Source organism: Rosa chinensis, chromosome 6 (assembly GCF_002994745.2).
Source record: "Rosa chinensis cultivar Old Blush chromosome 6, RchiOBHm-V2, whole genome shotgun sequence".
In the NCBI taxonomy this organism is placed as follows: Eukaryota; Viridiplantae; Streptophyta; class Magnoliopsida; order Rosales; family Rosaceae; genus Rosa; species Rosa chinensis.
The window spans coordinates 17,496,298-17,512,920 of NC_037093.1; the positions used below are offsets into that span (position 1 = coordinate 17,496,298).

A 16,623-nucleotide genomic window follows, 5' to 3' on the forward strand; every position below is an offset into this window, starting at 1 on the left:
ACATATCAACCATACTCATTATAAGATGCTCTTTCGGTGGTGACTGGACTGATCGGTCCTCTACCTTTACCTTTTCTTCTTTTCATGGGCACGTAGTTTCGCTTCATCTTACACGAAAAACTCTGTGCACCTACTGAGACCCTTGTCCTCTTCTGCCCCCATCTTCATTTCACCACCAATCAAACAACAATGTGTTGCTGCTTTTTCCACTTTACCTTTTCTTCTCCTCCATTTCTTGGTAGTTTCGTTTCATCTTACACGCCCTTGACTTCACATTGACGTTGATGGAAGCTACCAGGAAACTGTGATCACGCAGCGTACCTATTTTTGAGCTGTGCTCCTTTTCTTTTCCTCTTCCTCTTGTGCTCCTTCTTCATTCCATCAGCGAGCTGAGCGTGAAATCAAACAACAACTCAGGTTCAATGGCCACCCAATTGAGAGCTTCTTCCTCATTCTCTTCTGTTCCTTTTTCCACCCGTTCATGCACACACGATGTGTTTCTGAGTTTCAGAGGCGAGGATACTCGCTACGGTTTCACAGGTCATTTGCACAGGTCTTTGGTTCAAAGGGGAATCAACACCTTCATAGATGATGATGATCTTCCAAGAGGAGAAGAAATATCAGAAGCACTTCTCCAAGCAATTAAAGAATCAAAGCTGTCTCTCGTGGTGTTCTCCGAAAACTATGCAGCCTCAAAGTGGTGTTTAAATGAACTGGTTCATATCCTTGAATGTAAAAAATCGAAGAACCAAATGGTTCGGCCAATCTTTTACAAGGTAAATCCCTCCGATGTTAGACACCAAAGAGGTAAATTTGGTGAGGCACTTGCAGAGCATGAACGCGGACTCGAAGGTGAAATGGACAAGGTGAAAAGTTGGAGAGCAGCTCTTTCAGAAGCAGCAAATTTGTCTGGGTGGCCTTTCTCGCAGGGGTATATCACGCACTTAATCTTACTTATAGCAAATTTGTCTGTTCTTTTATTGGTGTGTGATTATTATGACAATACCATGCTCTTTTTCGAAGTAGCAAGGTTTTAGTTTTTATTAAATGTTTCATTTGATTTTGACATGACAGGCATCAATATGAATATGAATTTATTGATAAAATTGTTGAAGAGGTTTCTGCACAAGTAAAAGAACCTACCTATTTGGATGTGGCAAAGTATCCAGTTGGGATACACTCTCGGGTACAAGAAATGCTTGAAATGTTGGATGTTGGGGGAAGTGATGTACGCATGGTAGGGATATGGGGAACTGGTGGAATAGGGAAGACAACAATTGCTAAAGCTGTTTACAATACAGTTGTCCATAAGTTTGAATTTCACTGCTTTTTGGCAAAGGTTAGAAAAGAGTCAGAGCAACATGGAGGTTTAGTCAACCTACAAAACATCATTGTTTCAAAGATTCTAGGGGGCAAAGAACTGAAAGTAATCAATGTTGATGAAGGAATCAATTTGTTGCGGGAAAGGTTGAGATATAAAAGGATTCTTTTAGTTCTTGATGATGTGAATGAATTGGAACAGTTAGACGCATTAGCGGGAGCACCAGATTGGTTTGGTCGTGGCAGCAGAATTATCATAACAACAAGAGATAAGCGTTTGTTGACTGTTCACGAAGTCAATCCTATATACAAGGCCAGGAAACTAGATCATCACGAAGGTTGTGAGCTCTTTAGGTTAAATGCCTTAAAGAAAAAAGGAAATCATGATGACAATGAGAAACTCTGGATTAACACCATTGTTAGATATGCTCATGGCCTTCCGTTAGCCCTAGTAGTTTTGGGTTCACATCTATGTGGTAGACCTATACATGAATGGCATGCTATGTTAGATGGTTATAAAAGAAATCTTCCCAAAGACATTCGAGATATTCTCAAAGTCAGTTATGATGGATTGGAAGAAATAGTGAAAAAAGTTTTCCTCGACATTGCTTGTTTCTTCAATGGTTGGAATACAAAAAATGTGATACAAATATTAGAAGGTTGCGACCGCAACAACCCCAAGCATAGTATTGAAGTTCTTGAAGAAAAGGCGCTCATAAATGTTGATGAATATGGTCGTATTTGCATGCATGATTTGCTAGATGAGATGGGAAAATATATAGGTCAGCAAGAATCTACAGAGCCAGGTAAGCGAAGCAGATTGTGGCATCACAAGGATGTGCAGGAGGTTCTAACAGAAAACACGGTAAGTAGTTCCTATATGCTCAGATTTACATATATACATGGAGTCAGGTCAGGTTGATTCTCTATGTGTTTAGTTTATTTCAATTCGACAACCAATATCCAGGTAATATGTATTATATGATTTTCTGTTGAATTCTTAAAGAAAGAATAAAACTCAAAAGACTTGCATTTTATTACATAAATACTCATTTTGCTAATAAGATTGCGTTTTTCATACTAGGGCACAAGTAAAATTGAAGGCATGATGGTAAAGATGCCCAAAGAAGATGAGATACGCCTGAGTCCTAAATGCTTCAAAGAGATGAAAAATCTTAAAATCTTTATAAACATCAATGGACAGTTTTGTGGAAAGGTTGATTATTATCCGAATCAGTTGCGGTTATTTGATTGGTCTAGCTGTCCGCTACAATCTTTGCCCTCCGATTTTAATATGAAGAATCTGGTTCAACTTAATATGTCTTGCAGCCGCATCTCACGTTTTGGAGAAGGATCCAAGGTATTTATAGATTTTCAAGAGTTTACTTTGTTAAAATCTTTACACCTTACTAATTTTCCATTTGATTTTTTTCTTCTTATTTGGTATGACAGAGTATGGAAAATCTGAAATCCTTAAATTTGAGGGGATGTGGATTCCTAGTACAAAGCCCAGACCTGTCTGGAAGTCCAAACTTAGAGTTTCTGGATCTAAGTTGGTGTACAAGTTTAAAGAAGATCCATCCTTCGATAGGATCCCTCCAAAAGCTTGGTAAACTGTATCTAGAGTGTTGCTCTAACCTTGTGACGCTTCCTCAAAAAGTCAACTGGAGATCCCTCAAATCCTTAAATATGAGAAAATGTGAACTCGCACAAAGCCCAGACCTCTCTGGAAGCCCAAACCTAGAGAAACTGAATCTAAGCTTTTGTACAAGTTTAGTGGAGGTTCACCCTTCAGTTGGATCCCTTAAAAAGCTTGTTCGCCTTAATCTTCAAAGATGCTCTAACCTTGTGAGGCTACCAGGAGAAGTCAACTGGAGATCCCTCCGATCCATTAATCTCGACTACTGCACAAGGCTGGAGAGTTTTCCTGAAATTGTGGAAGAGATGAAATACATGACATCCTTGTGTCTGTACAACACTGGCATCAAAGCATTGCCTTCATCCATTGGATATCTAATTAACCTTGAACTGTTGAATCTAAGGTCTTGTGGAAACCTCACAGATCTACCTTGCAGCATCTATGAATTGCAAAATCTAGAGGAGGTTGTTTTGTCCAGATGCCCAAAATTCATAACATTCCCAAATAAGGTAGAGTCTGAAGTGCTTCCAACTTACTCAAAGGTTTCACGTGACAACCGTGACTCTTCATCGGAGCCAGAGCCAGATACTGAATTCAATTTGGCGCTTCCTTGTTTAGATCGATTCCATGCGGATGGATTATCTAATATTGATTTCCTCGCGTCCCTTGATTGTGCATCCACTTTATATTACCTTGATTTATCAGGAAGCCCCATTGTTATTCTTCCCGAATGCATCATCAACAAATTTGTCGACTTGATGAAACTCAATTTGAGCGGCTGCAGGAGGCTCGTAGAAATTCCAGAGCTTCCACCGAGTATTAAAATGTTGGATGTGGTGGATTGCGTATCATTGGAAAGAATTTCGAAGTTGTCAAACATTTTGGAGCGTAAAGAATCACAAATAATGATTAAGGTGATGGACTTGACTAATTGCTGGAGACTCTGTCAAAATTTGGTTGAGATGGCAAACAAGGATGATGATGAGGGGGACGCTGATCTCTTCTCTCGACTCCTATCTTCTCAGCAATCCAAATTCACAATTAAATTTCCAGTTCCAAGAAGCGAGGTTCCAAAGTGGTTCAGCTGTCTAATGGATTTCAAGGGGTATCGACAGTTTGAATTTTGTGTTGAAACACTTGCAAATTTCAAATGGGACAACACAGGATTGGCTCTCTGTGTTGCTGTTGATCAAAACCTGCACAATCCTTGGACTGAATTTGAGGTCTGTATTCACATCAATGAAGTAAGTGTTTGCAGTATGTGTGGCTGCAGACAGTGGGTTCATTCAAGAGAGTGGGATCATGTGTGGCTGCAGTATGTTCCCTTCCTTGAAATGTGGCGATTTGGTTATATGCGTCCATCGCCCCCTTTTACGTGTCGAGTCATTATTTATACTTCGGTTTCGTCCTTCAAAATCTGTGGGGTCCACCTTGTAATGCCTCCCGATGAAGACGTTTGTATGAAGCTAATCCGTGCAGAGAACATCACCAGTGAACTTTCTGATGATGAACTTGAAAAGGTATCGTTTCCTTTTGTGAAAATTTCCTCATTTCAGAGATAATAACTGACATTTGTAGCAAAACGGACGACTGACATCTGCACAATTATCCTCCCAAACAGAGGACTGACTGCAAAGAATTATATACTGATGCACAACTGGAGAGAAAAGATGTAATTATTACTGATGCAGCATAACATTGTCTACGGACCAGTGTGATGAATACAGGTTTACATTTTCAAATCCTCCCTTTCTTTGATATCTTTGGAGTTTCAAAATTGGTTTGTATCAACTCTTTGTTGGCATTCTTCATATGTGTGGATAGAGTTGAACTAGTTTACCATGCCCAATTCCATGTAATTGAAATACAGTTTTTCGGTTGACCTGACGGAATCATGTAATAATGTACATCAGATAAGTGGTTTGAGTTCCTGCTAAATGAAATGAATTTGCAGCCTACGGTGCCCGAGCTCGTTGCGCCTCCGCCGGAGTTTCAAGTCAGATCAGGCCACTAATGTAAGGAAGCTGTTGCATCACTAATGGTTACTGCAGCTAGATTTTTTGATTTACCAGAGTTCTGTGACATTAGGCCACTATTTCAAGAGAGTTAAGTGAACTCTGGATTATTATGTGGATCAAAAGGTAATTATTTATTGACCTGCACTTGATGGAATTTTATGAATCCCTAACTGCTTTGAAACTGACTAACTGAATTCCTAAATGATAGTTTGCTGAGAACATAGCTTCAAAGTGTCCCACATTGGAGAAGAAGGTTTGGTTGACATAGCATTGGAGTTTTCAATAAAGTGGGACTCCAAGGCCTTTGAAAAAAATGTCTAAACCTCCTGCATTTATACGGGTCTTGGCCTACTGTGTTGCTGCAATAACACCTGTATCAGATATTCACATACAATACAAAGTCCTGGGATGTCAAAGTTTGGTGAATTTCTTATTTGGGAAAAAAGTATTGCTCTTTCGAATTATAAGGCAGTTGCAATTTCGCAGGGCAAGCCATCAAATTTTGTAGAGCTCTCCATCCCTAGGTATTTCTCATATTTCATTTTTGGGCATCGAGTCATTTGCAATACGATATTAACTGCCTTTAGTAGTTCAAGAATTTTTTAAGACCTGTTCGTATTGGCTTTTCAAGTTTTCAGAATAATGGAAATTGTAATGGAAATTGTAATAATAGGGACTTTCCAAATGATTGGGCTCCAACACATGATAGCTGAAGGCCTGGCAAGGTCTGGATCAAAAGAAGCAAAGTTAGTGCGAGAAGACATTGCTGTAAGGTGGATCAGAACCAATTATAAAGCCTACAAGAAAACAGGTGTCATGCATGAAAAATATGACCGGAAGAGTGGAGAATTTTGGAGGTGATGGTGAATATGTACCCCAGGTATATCACTTTATCACTTTAATTATCATGATCCTTGGTTATTTTTGATGCTATTTTTTCAGACAGCTGCTAGTAAATGGTCCGGTTTTGCTTCTACTGAACCCCTTTTGAAATTATAGCACATCTAATTTTAGCTTGGAGCATTTTGGAATATCACTTTACCAATAGTTTTATGAATTTGTTCAGATTTGTCAGCTGGCTGAACAGATTCCAGATGCAATTTTTCTTTCTTAAGGTTAACTATGAAGAGCTCAACACTATATGCCATGGTCTCCACATTCATGTGATACCATTCTTTAGGTTTTATAGAGGCGCAGAAGGACGAGCATGTAGCTTCGGCTGCACCATTGCCGCTGTAAGTATTGCAATTCCTGTTGATGTTGGTTTGTAATATTCAATAAAAGGATCAGTGGGTATTTATGATTCGAGTTATGCTAATTGGATCCGTTGTTTTATTGGTCAAGAAATTCAAAGATGGATTAGCTAAATATGGGACTGAGGGTTGAAGTCTTGGCCCGCAAAGGGGATTACCTGAGTCTGTGATATTACACTTGACTGAGATAGGTGCAAGATCTTCTTCACCATCAATTGGATTCGTTGATGGTGAAGAAGATGCATTAGCTAATTGGATTTGTTGTTTTACTGGTCAAGAAATTCAAAGATGCATTAGCTAAATATGGGATTGAGGGTTGAGGTGGGTGGGCGGGGAGATGATTTGGTCGTGTAAAACATAGATTTGTCTGGTGTTTGGAGCAATGTGATCCATAACCATGAGGGCTTGCTCTCTACGGGCGTGTCCATCCTTCTCTGGTTGCAATTTGCTTCTCCCATCTTTGGTGGTTCTGCTTCCCTTTTCGTGGGCTACATGGTAGTCAACACCCAGGAGATGATTGAGAAGGGCACACCTTGGTAATCTGGACTACGTGAAGCTTTCCCTAACCCTTTTCACTGATTTCATTGCTGTTTTATTCGCACACTCATAGCCAGAGTAATTTTGTCTCTAACCAGCTTAGAATACCAGCTTTCCTTTTAAAGGGTCCTTCCCCCGTTTTCGTTTTACAATCTTCCTACTATGCTATCTCAGCAGAAAAACCCACCTAGGGATTTGCAACCTCTGCCGCCACAGCCACAACTAGCTTCAAATCATGGTCATGCTCAACCCGATAAGCATCCATTCTCTATAAGGTGATTAACTGATTTCTGATTTTTGTTTTCTGATTCTATTTCATGGTTCTTGTTATGTTTAGTTGTATGTTGTCATGTGTAATTGGATAATTGTAGATTTAATAATCACAGCCCCATTTCATTCTAATATGGACTTCTAAATACGATATTAAGCACATGCATATGATTTTGATTGATTTACATGGAGATTATCTGAAATATACAGTTAACTTTGAAATCTTATGGTAGCTAGGCATAATTTCTTTTCTGTTGAGATGTTATATCAGAGGGTCTCATAAAAGAATAATGTATGGCAGAAATTGGTCGTACTGTAACTGCCTATTTTATGAGGACTTGAATTACAAGCCTTCTTCTGTAAGGTTTGCACCAAACAATAAGCAATACACTTGAATCATTATCATCATTCTCCCATCATACCCCACTGACTTCATTCACATATCCTTCTATTTTTCCTGCCCTGCCAAGCAGAACTCCTTACCTCTCTATTCCTCTTACTTGCCAAGAAAGAGTTACACTTGTGTTCTCGATGACATGGTCTTTCCACCTTAAAATCACTCCCTTTCGCCTAACTATGCACTAATATATACCCTCCCTCCCTTTCACCTAACTATGCACCTAACATATGCTTAACTTCTCCACCTTAGTACCTTACTTTCTCTTACTAAACCAATCCACAAACACATCAACAGTAAAACAATGACACCCCAATACCTCTTCTCATTATTCTTTTTCGTGATCTTTGTTGCACATAATTTCTGCTCAATCTCCAGCAGTTGCATGTTTGCTTCAGAATGCTTATAGCTGCATATTTGCTATTCTTTCTGGACCATTTTTCTTTTTAAGTTCACAGTTAAGGTGCAGAAATAAAACAAATTGGCGTCATCACTGAACATAAAACATTTGAAAATATATTGAGAACTTACAATGCATGTAAGAGGCAATATTTAGTCCCAAAAAGTTTCACTTTCGAAAATGACACCTCAAAAATGAAATTGCATAGAAATAGAGTTGTATGTCTTTTGTTAATAAGCAGATTTCACTGTATCACTTGAGCAGAAGAATGATTAATCTGCAAGAGTTTTATTTGTTCTGCAGCTTTGCATTGGAATTATGCATGCAATGGAAAAAGTAACCCAACTCTTTTCTCTAATTTAAGCTCTGATGTGCCCTTTGACTTTGTAATATCTCCTCTCTTCTAACCATATTGAGTCCAACGATGTGTCTTTTAGCTCATGGCTTTCATCTTTTTCCGACCAAATCCCAGGCCTGTAATCATTTAAAGTTTTGATGCAAAGCTTTGAGTCTCTCTGTTCTAATTGAAATTGAATCCCAAGCCGATATACCTTCATAACTTACGTGCTTGATAAGGCTGAGAGATATAGATGAAGCAAAGACATTGTTCTTTTTGCTACTCACAATCTCCAGCAGTAAATGTACTCCAAAGCTATAAACATGTGGTTCCTATACTTGATCATTATGTATTTTCATGTTACAGGGTAATTGATTGCTTTTGGTTTCCAAATAATTTTGAATCAATATGTTTTTGACTCTACATGACACCATGATATTATCATCTATGGAAAGAATGTTTAATTTGTAGTAAATATGCACCTTTTACCCAGAACCTTGTTTCTCTTTATAGGCTTATGACTGTGCAAACAATAATAGGATGATGATGCTAAATATCACAGCAGAAAACCACAGCACACGAACACAGAATTTTATAGAGGTTCGACAAAAACTTTGCCTACGTCCTCTGTGTGATCTCTCTTGAGAATCACTAGCACTATGGAGAATAACAACTTGATTACAAGTACTTATTGAAATCCCTATGCTAATCCCCAACCTCTTTGCTAGATCTCTCTATCACCCTTGGCTCTCCCTGCCTCTGTGTTTGTATGTTAACTGAGAACTCTCTGAGATCTCTCTTTGATCTCTTCTCTAATCTGATCTGAGGACACCTTATATGAGCTCCCTGCAGCCCTATTTATAGATTATAGGTGCTGGTTACAAACATGTCACATTAGGATTCCTAAAACTATTAGAACAAGGAAAGAGAGCTAGCTTTCCTATTCCTAACTAGAATAGAACTTACTTTCCAGGTCTAAATCAATAGGAATAACTCTTCCTATTCCAAAACCCATTAGGATACTAGAAGAATTCCTGTGCGCACTAATCTTCACTTACCCATCTGGTTTTGCCTTAAATCCTAATCAATTTAGGCATATCAACGAGCCAAATTCACAACAATCTCCACCTTGGTGAGTTGATACCAAACTGATTGCTGCAACCTCCAGGATATCTTGTACTTCTTGAAGTAATCCTGAAACCTTCAAGAACCTTCACCTTGGCAAGACTCTTCTTGCCTCAACACAAAGTGATGAGGTGCTCCACCTCAATCTCAACTTGCTGTAAGATCGAGCAGGTTCAAGTAACACTTGAACTCCTCCATGGCAATGGTCCTAGTCAAACAATCTGAGACATTCTCCCTTGAATGAACTTTCTCATTTGTTATCTTCCTTGAGTTGACCCAACCTTCGTTGCGATGACCACAAACATCATCGTGTTTCGTCTCTGCTTGAAACACTTGATTCCTTGTCAAATTGATGACCCCATTCTTCATCACAGCTTCTTGTTGAATTCCAAACTCACTCATTAATCCATTAAGCCATAATGCCTCTGCGGAAGCTTCTGTTAGTGCCATGCGATCTACTTCAGTGGTAGACAACGTCGTAGCTGATTCTTTAGTTGCTCTACAGCTCACTAAACCTTCATTACAAGTATAGATATAACTTGTTACAGGTCTTGTCTTGTCTATGTCTCCTGCCAAATCTGAACCCTTAGGACCAGCAATGCATGCTTGTTCTTGTTGTCTTTCAAACACAGATTCATGCTCCTTCGTGTCTCTCAAGTAATACAGAATCCACTTCACTTCTTGCCAGTGCCGTCTGCCCGGATTCACCATATACTTTGACACAATGCTCAATGCTTGAGCTAAACCTGGTCTTGTGTAGATTCTAGCGTACATAAGACATCCCACTACTCTTGCATAAGACACATTCATCATCTCATCTAACTCCTTCGTAGATGATCTCTGCACACTCAATTGGAAGTGTGCTACTGGTGGAGTAGACACGGGTTCAAATAACAGCCATATTTTTTCCGCTTCTCTATCTCTCCTTATCTTCACTCCTAGGATCTGTTGTGCAGTTTCTAGATCCTTTATGTCGAATTCCTTCCCTAGTTGTGTCTTTAACTTCTGAATTCTAGACATATCCTGACATGTAGTCAACACGTCACCTAAATAAAGTAGCAATAGTAAAACCATACTATCCTTGAACACATGATGATAAACGCAGCTATCCACTGTTGAGATTTGGTCATAATCGACCTTTACTTTCTGCGAATACTCCTTGGCCAATACCCGAGCTTTGAATCTCATGGCTTCCTCATCATGCATTCCTTCCTTTTTCCTATAAACCCACTTACAGCCAACCTGATTTCTTTCTTTGGGCTTAGGAACCGACTCCTGAACCAAGTCCTTCTGTATGGACTTCTTCATCTGTTCTAACATAGCTCCCCTCCAACTTTCCCGTACATCATTTGCTATAGCTTCCTGATACGTGGTTGGATCTCCTGGACTGAAACTTAGAGCATGCTTGTCCAATGCTATGCTTCTCTGGAACTCCTGCCCAAGTGACTGACGAACCGAGTCGTAGGTTCGCAGTGCTAATTGCTCCACCTGAGCTTGTATTAATGACTGTTGTTGTTGCTCTAAGACTTCTTCCTCAATAACCCTTTTATCATGCTCCACCTGCTCAATTTGCTCCACCTGAGCTAGAGTTTCTTCCATGATCCCTTTGGTTAGAGGAACTTCGGTTGCTTTCTCTACAACATCAGTCTTCTTTTTCACCTCACTTGTCTTGACTTCATTGAACGGCATTGTCTCCTCATCAAAAATGACATGTCTACTTAGAACCCTTTTCTTGCTTACAATATCCCATAACTTGTAGCCTTTTACTCCTTTCTCAACACCGAGAAATATGCACTTGCGTGACTTTGGCCTGAGTTTGGTTTGCTCATTGTTGGAAATATGAGCATATACACTGCTACCAAACACCCTTAAGTTAGAGTAGTCAACTGGTTCTCTAGACCATACCTCCTCTGCACACTTGAAGTCCAAGACTTTTGATGGTGATCGATTAACCAAGTAACACGCATGGTTAACTGCATCTGCCCAAAACGTGTCCGGTAATCCTGCATGCAACCGCATGCTTCTTTCTCTCTCCAAGAGAGTTTTATTCATCCTTCTAGCAGCTCCGTTTTGTTGGAGATTCTCCTTCACCGTGAAGTGTCTCGTGATTCTTTCATCCTTGCAAAATTGTAAGAACCTTTTCATTCTATATTCACTGCCATCGTTACTTCTCAAATACTTGATTTTTCTGCCTGTTAGATTTTCTACTTCTGTTTTCCACTCCTTGAACTTGGTGAAAACCTCGGATTTCTCCCTCATAAAGTAGACCCAAATCTTCCTCGAAAAATCATCTAGAAAAGTAACAAAGTACTTGAAGCCTCCCATAGACCTTACTGGTGCCGGGCCCCATACATCTAAGTGAATATAATCCAGCAATCCTTTGCTTTTGTTCTCACAATTTGCTAACTTGAATGCCACCTTCTGCTTCCCAAGAGTACAATCCTTGCAGAAGTTCAGTTTGCAAACACTGACACCTTCTAGCTTACCTTTCTTGTGGAGTTCTTGCACTCCTCTTTGACTCATGTGCCCAAGGCGATGATGCCATAGCTCAGTCTTGTCTTTTACCTCAGTAGACATTGCAACTCCACCTATTATTGTAGTCCCTTGAAGCTTGTATAAGTTGTTAGGTTGAATGTCGCCCTTCATCACAACAAGTGATCCCTTGAGAACTTTGAGTCTTCCCTCTTCAGAGCGATACCTATATCCGGCCTTGTCCAAAATACCCAAAGATATCAAGTTCTTCCTTAACTTAGGAATATATCTGACATTCTCCAGCGTTCTAACAACTCCATCATGCATTCTGATTTTCACTGATCCAATACCTATGATCCTACATGGTGAGTCATCTCCCCTAAAAACCTCTCCGCTGCTACTCTCCTCATATGTGTCGAACCATTCTCGGATTGCACACATGTGGAATGTACAACCGGTATCCAAAATCCAATTTCTGAAAGCATTGGAGCTGGCTGATACCACAAGGAGTTCACCGTCATCTTTATCTTGTTTGATGACTACATTGGCTGTGTTTGAACTCCCTGCCATCGCCACTGCTTTCATCTTCCCTTCTCTACAGTTTCTTTTCAAGTGGTTGGTAGCACCACATTTGAAGCAACCTTTCTTGTATTTTTCCTTGGATTTTGATGTACCCTTGTTACCAGATTTATCCTTCATACTCGTCAACTGACCTGTCTCATTGCCTTTGACATGAAGGCCTCCTTGAGAGCTTTTGGTCTCCCTACTCATCTTAAAATAAGATTGAATAGCTTCGGTAATCTCACCGTACTTGAGAGAATCCTTACCGGAAACGAGTCTGGTGATGAAGTGCTTGAATGAAGCTGGTGAAGATTTTAGCAGCATAAGTGCTTTCTCCTCATCTTTATACCTCACATCCACCTTTGATAAATTGGCAACACAAATCTGAAATTTATTCAGATGATCCTGCAGATCCCCGCCTTCATCCATCCGAAGACTGTAGAGTTCATCTTTCAAGAAGAGTTTATCTGCGTCAACCTCTTTGACATTGTCCAATGTCTTACTGCTGTCCATATTCTCACCAATATGAACCTTACCCGCGTAAACCTTCTTGAGATAATCCCAGGTCTCTTTGCTGTTCATATTCTCACCGGCACTAACCAATACATGAACCAATACATGATCAGCAAGATGTAGCTCTATAAAGCTCTTTGCCTTCTTGTCCATCTTCTGCCAAATCTTGTCTGCCATATGAGCTGCCTTATTCTCTATCCCGAGAATAGCCTCGTACAGACCTTGAAGAATTAGGACACTTTTCATCTTCCTCTGCCATAATGTGAAGTTATCCTTCCCATTCAATATAATGGGCATCACATTGCTGCCTGCATCTGCCTTGTCATCTGCCATTTTAGAAACACCTTGAGCCTAAGCTCTGATACCACTTTGTAGTAAATATGCACCTTTTACCCAGAACCTTGTTTCTCTTTATAGGCTTATGACTGTGCAAACAATAATAGGATGATGATGCTAAATATCACAGCAGAAAACCACAGCACACGAACACAGAATTTTATAGAGGTTCGACAAAAACTTTGCCTACGTCCTCTGTGTGATCTCTCTTGAGAATCACTAGCACTATGGAGAATAACAACTTGATTACAAGTACTTATTGAAATCCCTATGCTAATCCCCAACCTCTTTGCTAGATCTCTCTATCACCCTTGGCTCTCCCTGCCTCTGTGTTTGTATGTTAACTGAGAACTCTCTGAGATCTCTCTTTGATCTCTTCTCTAATCTGATCTGAGGACACATTATATGAGCTCTCTGCAGCCCTATTTATAGATTATAGGTGCTGGTTACAAACATGTCACATTAGAACTCCTAAAACTATTAGAACAAGGAAAGAGAGCTAGCTTTCCTATTCCTAACTAGAATAGAACTTACTTTCCAGGTCTAAATCAATAGGAATAACTCTTCCTATTCCAAAACCCATTAGGATACTAGAAGAATTCCTGTGCGCACTAATCTTCACTTACCTATCTGGTTTTGCCTTAAATCCTAATCAATTTAGGCATATCAACGAGCCAAATTCACAACAGGCTGAACAGATTCCAGATGCAATTTTTCTTTCGGTTAACTATGAAGAGCTCAACGCTATGTGCCATGGTCTCCACATTCATGTGATACCATTCTTTAGGTTTTATAGAGGTGCAGAAGGGCGAGTATGTAGCTTCGGCTGCACCATTTGATGTTGGTTTGTAATATTCAATAAAAGGATCAGTGGGTATTTATGATTCGAATTATGCTAATTGGATTCGTTGTTTTATTGGTCACGAAATTCAAAAATGCATTAGCTAAATATGGGACTGAGGGTTGAAGTCTTGGCCCGCAAAGGGGATTACATGAGTCTGTGATATTACACTTGACTGAGATAGGTGACATATCAGCAAGATCTTCTTCACCATCAACCAAAGAAGAGAGGGGTTTGGGGGGGGTGGTTGATTTGGTCATGTAAAACATCAATTTGTCTGCTGTTTGGAGCAATGTGATCCATAACCATGAGGGCTTGCTCTCTACGGGCGTGTCCATCCTTCTCTGGTTGCAATTTGCTTCTCCCATCTTTGGTGGTTCTGCTTCCCTTTTCGTGGGCTACATGGTAAACACCCAGGAGATGATTGACAAGGGCACACCTTGGTGATCTGGACTACGTGCAGCTTTCCCTAACCCTTTTCACTGATTTCATTGCTGTTTTATTCGCACACTCATAGTCAGAGTAATTTTGTCTCTAACCAGCTTAGAATACCAGCTTTCCTTTTAAAGGGTCCTTCCCCCGTTTTCGTTGTACAATCTTCGTACTATGCTATCTCAGCAGAAAAACCTACCTAGGGATTTGCAACCTCTGCCACAACTAGCTTCAAATCATGGTCAGGCTCAACCCGATAAGCATCCATTCTCTATAAGGTGATTATTTTTTGTTTTCCGATTCTATTTCATAATTCTTGTTATGTTTAGTTGTATGTAGTCATGTGTATTAATTGTAGATTTAATAATCACAGCCCCATTTCATTCTAATATGGGCTTCTAAATACGATATTAAGCACATGCATATGATTTTGATTGATTTACATGGAGATTATCTGAAATTTACAGTTAACTTTGAAATCTTATGGTAGCTAGGCATAATTTCTTTTCTGTTGAGATTTTATATCAGAGGGTCTCATAAAAGAATAATGTATGGCAGAAATTGGTCGTACTATAACTGCCTATTTTATGAGGACTTGAATTACAAGCCTTCTTCTGTAAGGTTTGCACCAAACAATAAGCAATACACTTGAATCATAATCATCATTCTCCCATCATACCTCACTGACTTCATTCACATATCCTTCTATTTTTCCTGCCCTGCCAAGCAGAACTCCCTACCTCTCTATTCCTCTTACTTGCCAAGAAAGAGTTACACTTGTGTTCTCGATGACATGGTCTTTCCACCTTAAAATGACTCCCTTTCGCCTAACTATGCACTAATACATACCCTCCCTCCCTTTCACCTAACTATGCACCTAACTATGCACCTAACATGTGCTCAACTTCTCCACCTTAGTACCTTACTTTCTCTTACTAAACCAATCCACAAACACATAAACAGTAAAACAATGACACCCCAATACCTCTTCTCATTATTCTTTTTCGTGATATTCTTTGCACATAATTTCTGCTCAATCTCCAGCAGTTGCATGTTTGCTTCAGAATGCTTATAGCTGCATATTTGCTATTCCTTTTGGACCATTTTTCTTTTTAAGTTCACAGTTAAGGTGCAGAAATAAAACAAATTGGCGTCATCACTGAACATAAAACATTTGAAAATATATTGAGAACTTACAATGCATGTAAGAGGCAATATTTAGTCCCAAAAAGTTTCACTTTCGAAAACAACACCTCAAAAATGAAAATTGCATAGAAATAGAGTTGTGTGTCTTTTGTTAATAAGCATATTTCACTGTATCACTTGAGCAGAAGAATGATTAATCTGCAAGAGTTTTATTTGTTCTGCAGCTTTGCATTAGAATTATGCATGCAATGGAAAAAGTAACCCAACTCTTTTCTCTAATTTAAGCTCTGATGTGCCCTTTGACTTTGTAATATCTCCTCTCTTCTAACCATATTGAGTCCACCGATGTGTCTTTTAGCTCATGGCTTTCATCTTTTTCCCACCAAATCCCAGGCCTGTAATCATTTAAAGTTTTGGTGCAAAGCTTTGAGTCTCTCTGTTCTAATTGAAATTGAATCCCAAGCCGATATACCTTCATAACTTACGTGCTCGATAAGGCTGAGAGATATAGATGAAGCAAAGACATTGTTCTTTTTGCTACTCACAATCGCCAGCAGTAAACTCCAAAGCTATAAACATGTGGTTCCTATACTTGATCATTATGTATTTTCATGTTACAGGATAATTGATTGCTTTTGGTTTCCAAATAATTTTGAATCAATATGTTTTTGACTCTACATAACACCATGATATTATCATCTATGGAAAGAATGTTTAATTACTTGCTAAATTATCAAGAGGGAAAGAAACAGAATGATAATGTACCAATGTGACAATGTTCTGTAAGGTTATTTGAAGAAGTAGGGAGATAGTTTCTGGCTGTTTTCACCTGTTTATTCGTGTCTGCATTTGTATTAGACTATTACAAGATTAGATGTATCGCCTGGAAGTGTCTCTCGTTACAAAAAAGTAGAACAAGAACAAGGCTGGGAAAGTGTTCTTTTACTGCATCAGGCCACAGTTTGTGACGGCTACAAATCCTCTTTCTGCCACGACAGCTTTCTTGTCTCCTGTCAGGATGATTGG

General features: G+C 39.4%; 1 protein-coding gene across 5 annotated transcripts; it reads left to right on the forward strand.

Annotated features, from left to right (window-relative positions):
- Positions 1-94: 94 nt before the first annotated feature.
- LOC112170949 (disease resistance protein RPV1) lies at positions 95-16,570 on the forward strand. 5 transcript variants are annotated; one of them, XM_040509691.1, is made up of 12 exons: positions 96-931; positions 1,075-2,185; positions 2,405-2,680; positions 2,773-4,479; positions 4,581-4,686; positions 4,914-5,100; positions 5,186-5,501; positions 5,651-5,857; positions 6,093-6,212; positions 6,322-6,845; positions 6,942-7,042; positions 16,456-16,570. In XM_040509691.1, the coding sequence occupies exons 1-5, from the start codon at positions 423-425 to the stop codon at positions 4,653-4,655; spliced, it is 3,678 nt and encodes a 1,225-aa protein (XP_040365625.1). In that variant the 5' UTR covers positions 96-422; the 3' UTR covers positions 4,656-4,686; positions 4,914-5,100; positions 5,186-5,501; positions 5,651-5,857; positions 6,093-6,212; positions 6,322-6,845; positions 6,942-7,042; positions 16,456-16,570. The 5 variants fall into 5 exon arrangements, with proteins under 5 accessions (XP_040365624.1, XP_040365625.1, XP_040365626.1 ...); XM_040509692.1 differs by lacking the exon at positions 6,322-6,845; XM_040509690.1 differs by lacking the exons at positions 6,942-7,042; positions 16,456-16,570 and having other exon boundaries at positions 95-931; positions 4,873-5,100; positions 6,322-6,935.
- Positions 16,571-16,623: the final 53 nt, after the last annotated feature.

Excerpts from the sequence above, each read along its gene's own strand:
- LOC112170949 (XM_040509690.1), top strand. The coding sequence starts at position 423 with ATGGCCACCCAATTGAGAGCTTCTTCCTCATTCTCTTCTGTTCCTTTT. Across the intron at positions 2,186-2,404 it reads AGGTTCTAACAGAAAACACG|GGCACAAGTAAAATTGAAGG; the intron begins GTAAGTAGTTCC and ends TTTTCATACTAG. Across the intron at positions 4,480-4,580 it reads CTGATGATGAACTTGAAAAG|AGGACTGACTGCAAAGAATT; the intron begins GTATCGTTTCCT and ends CCTCCCAAACAG.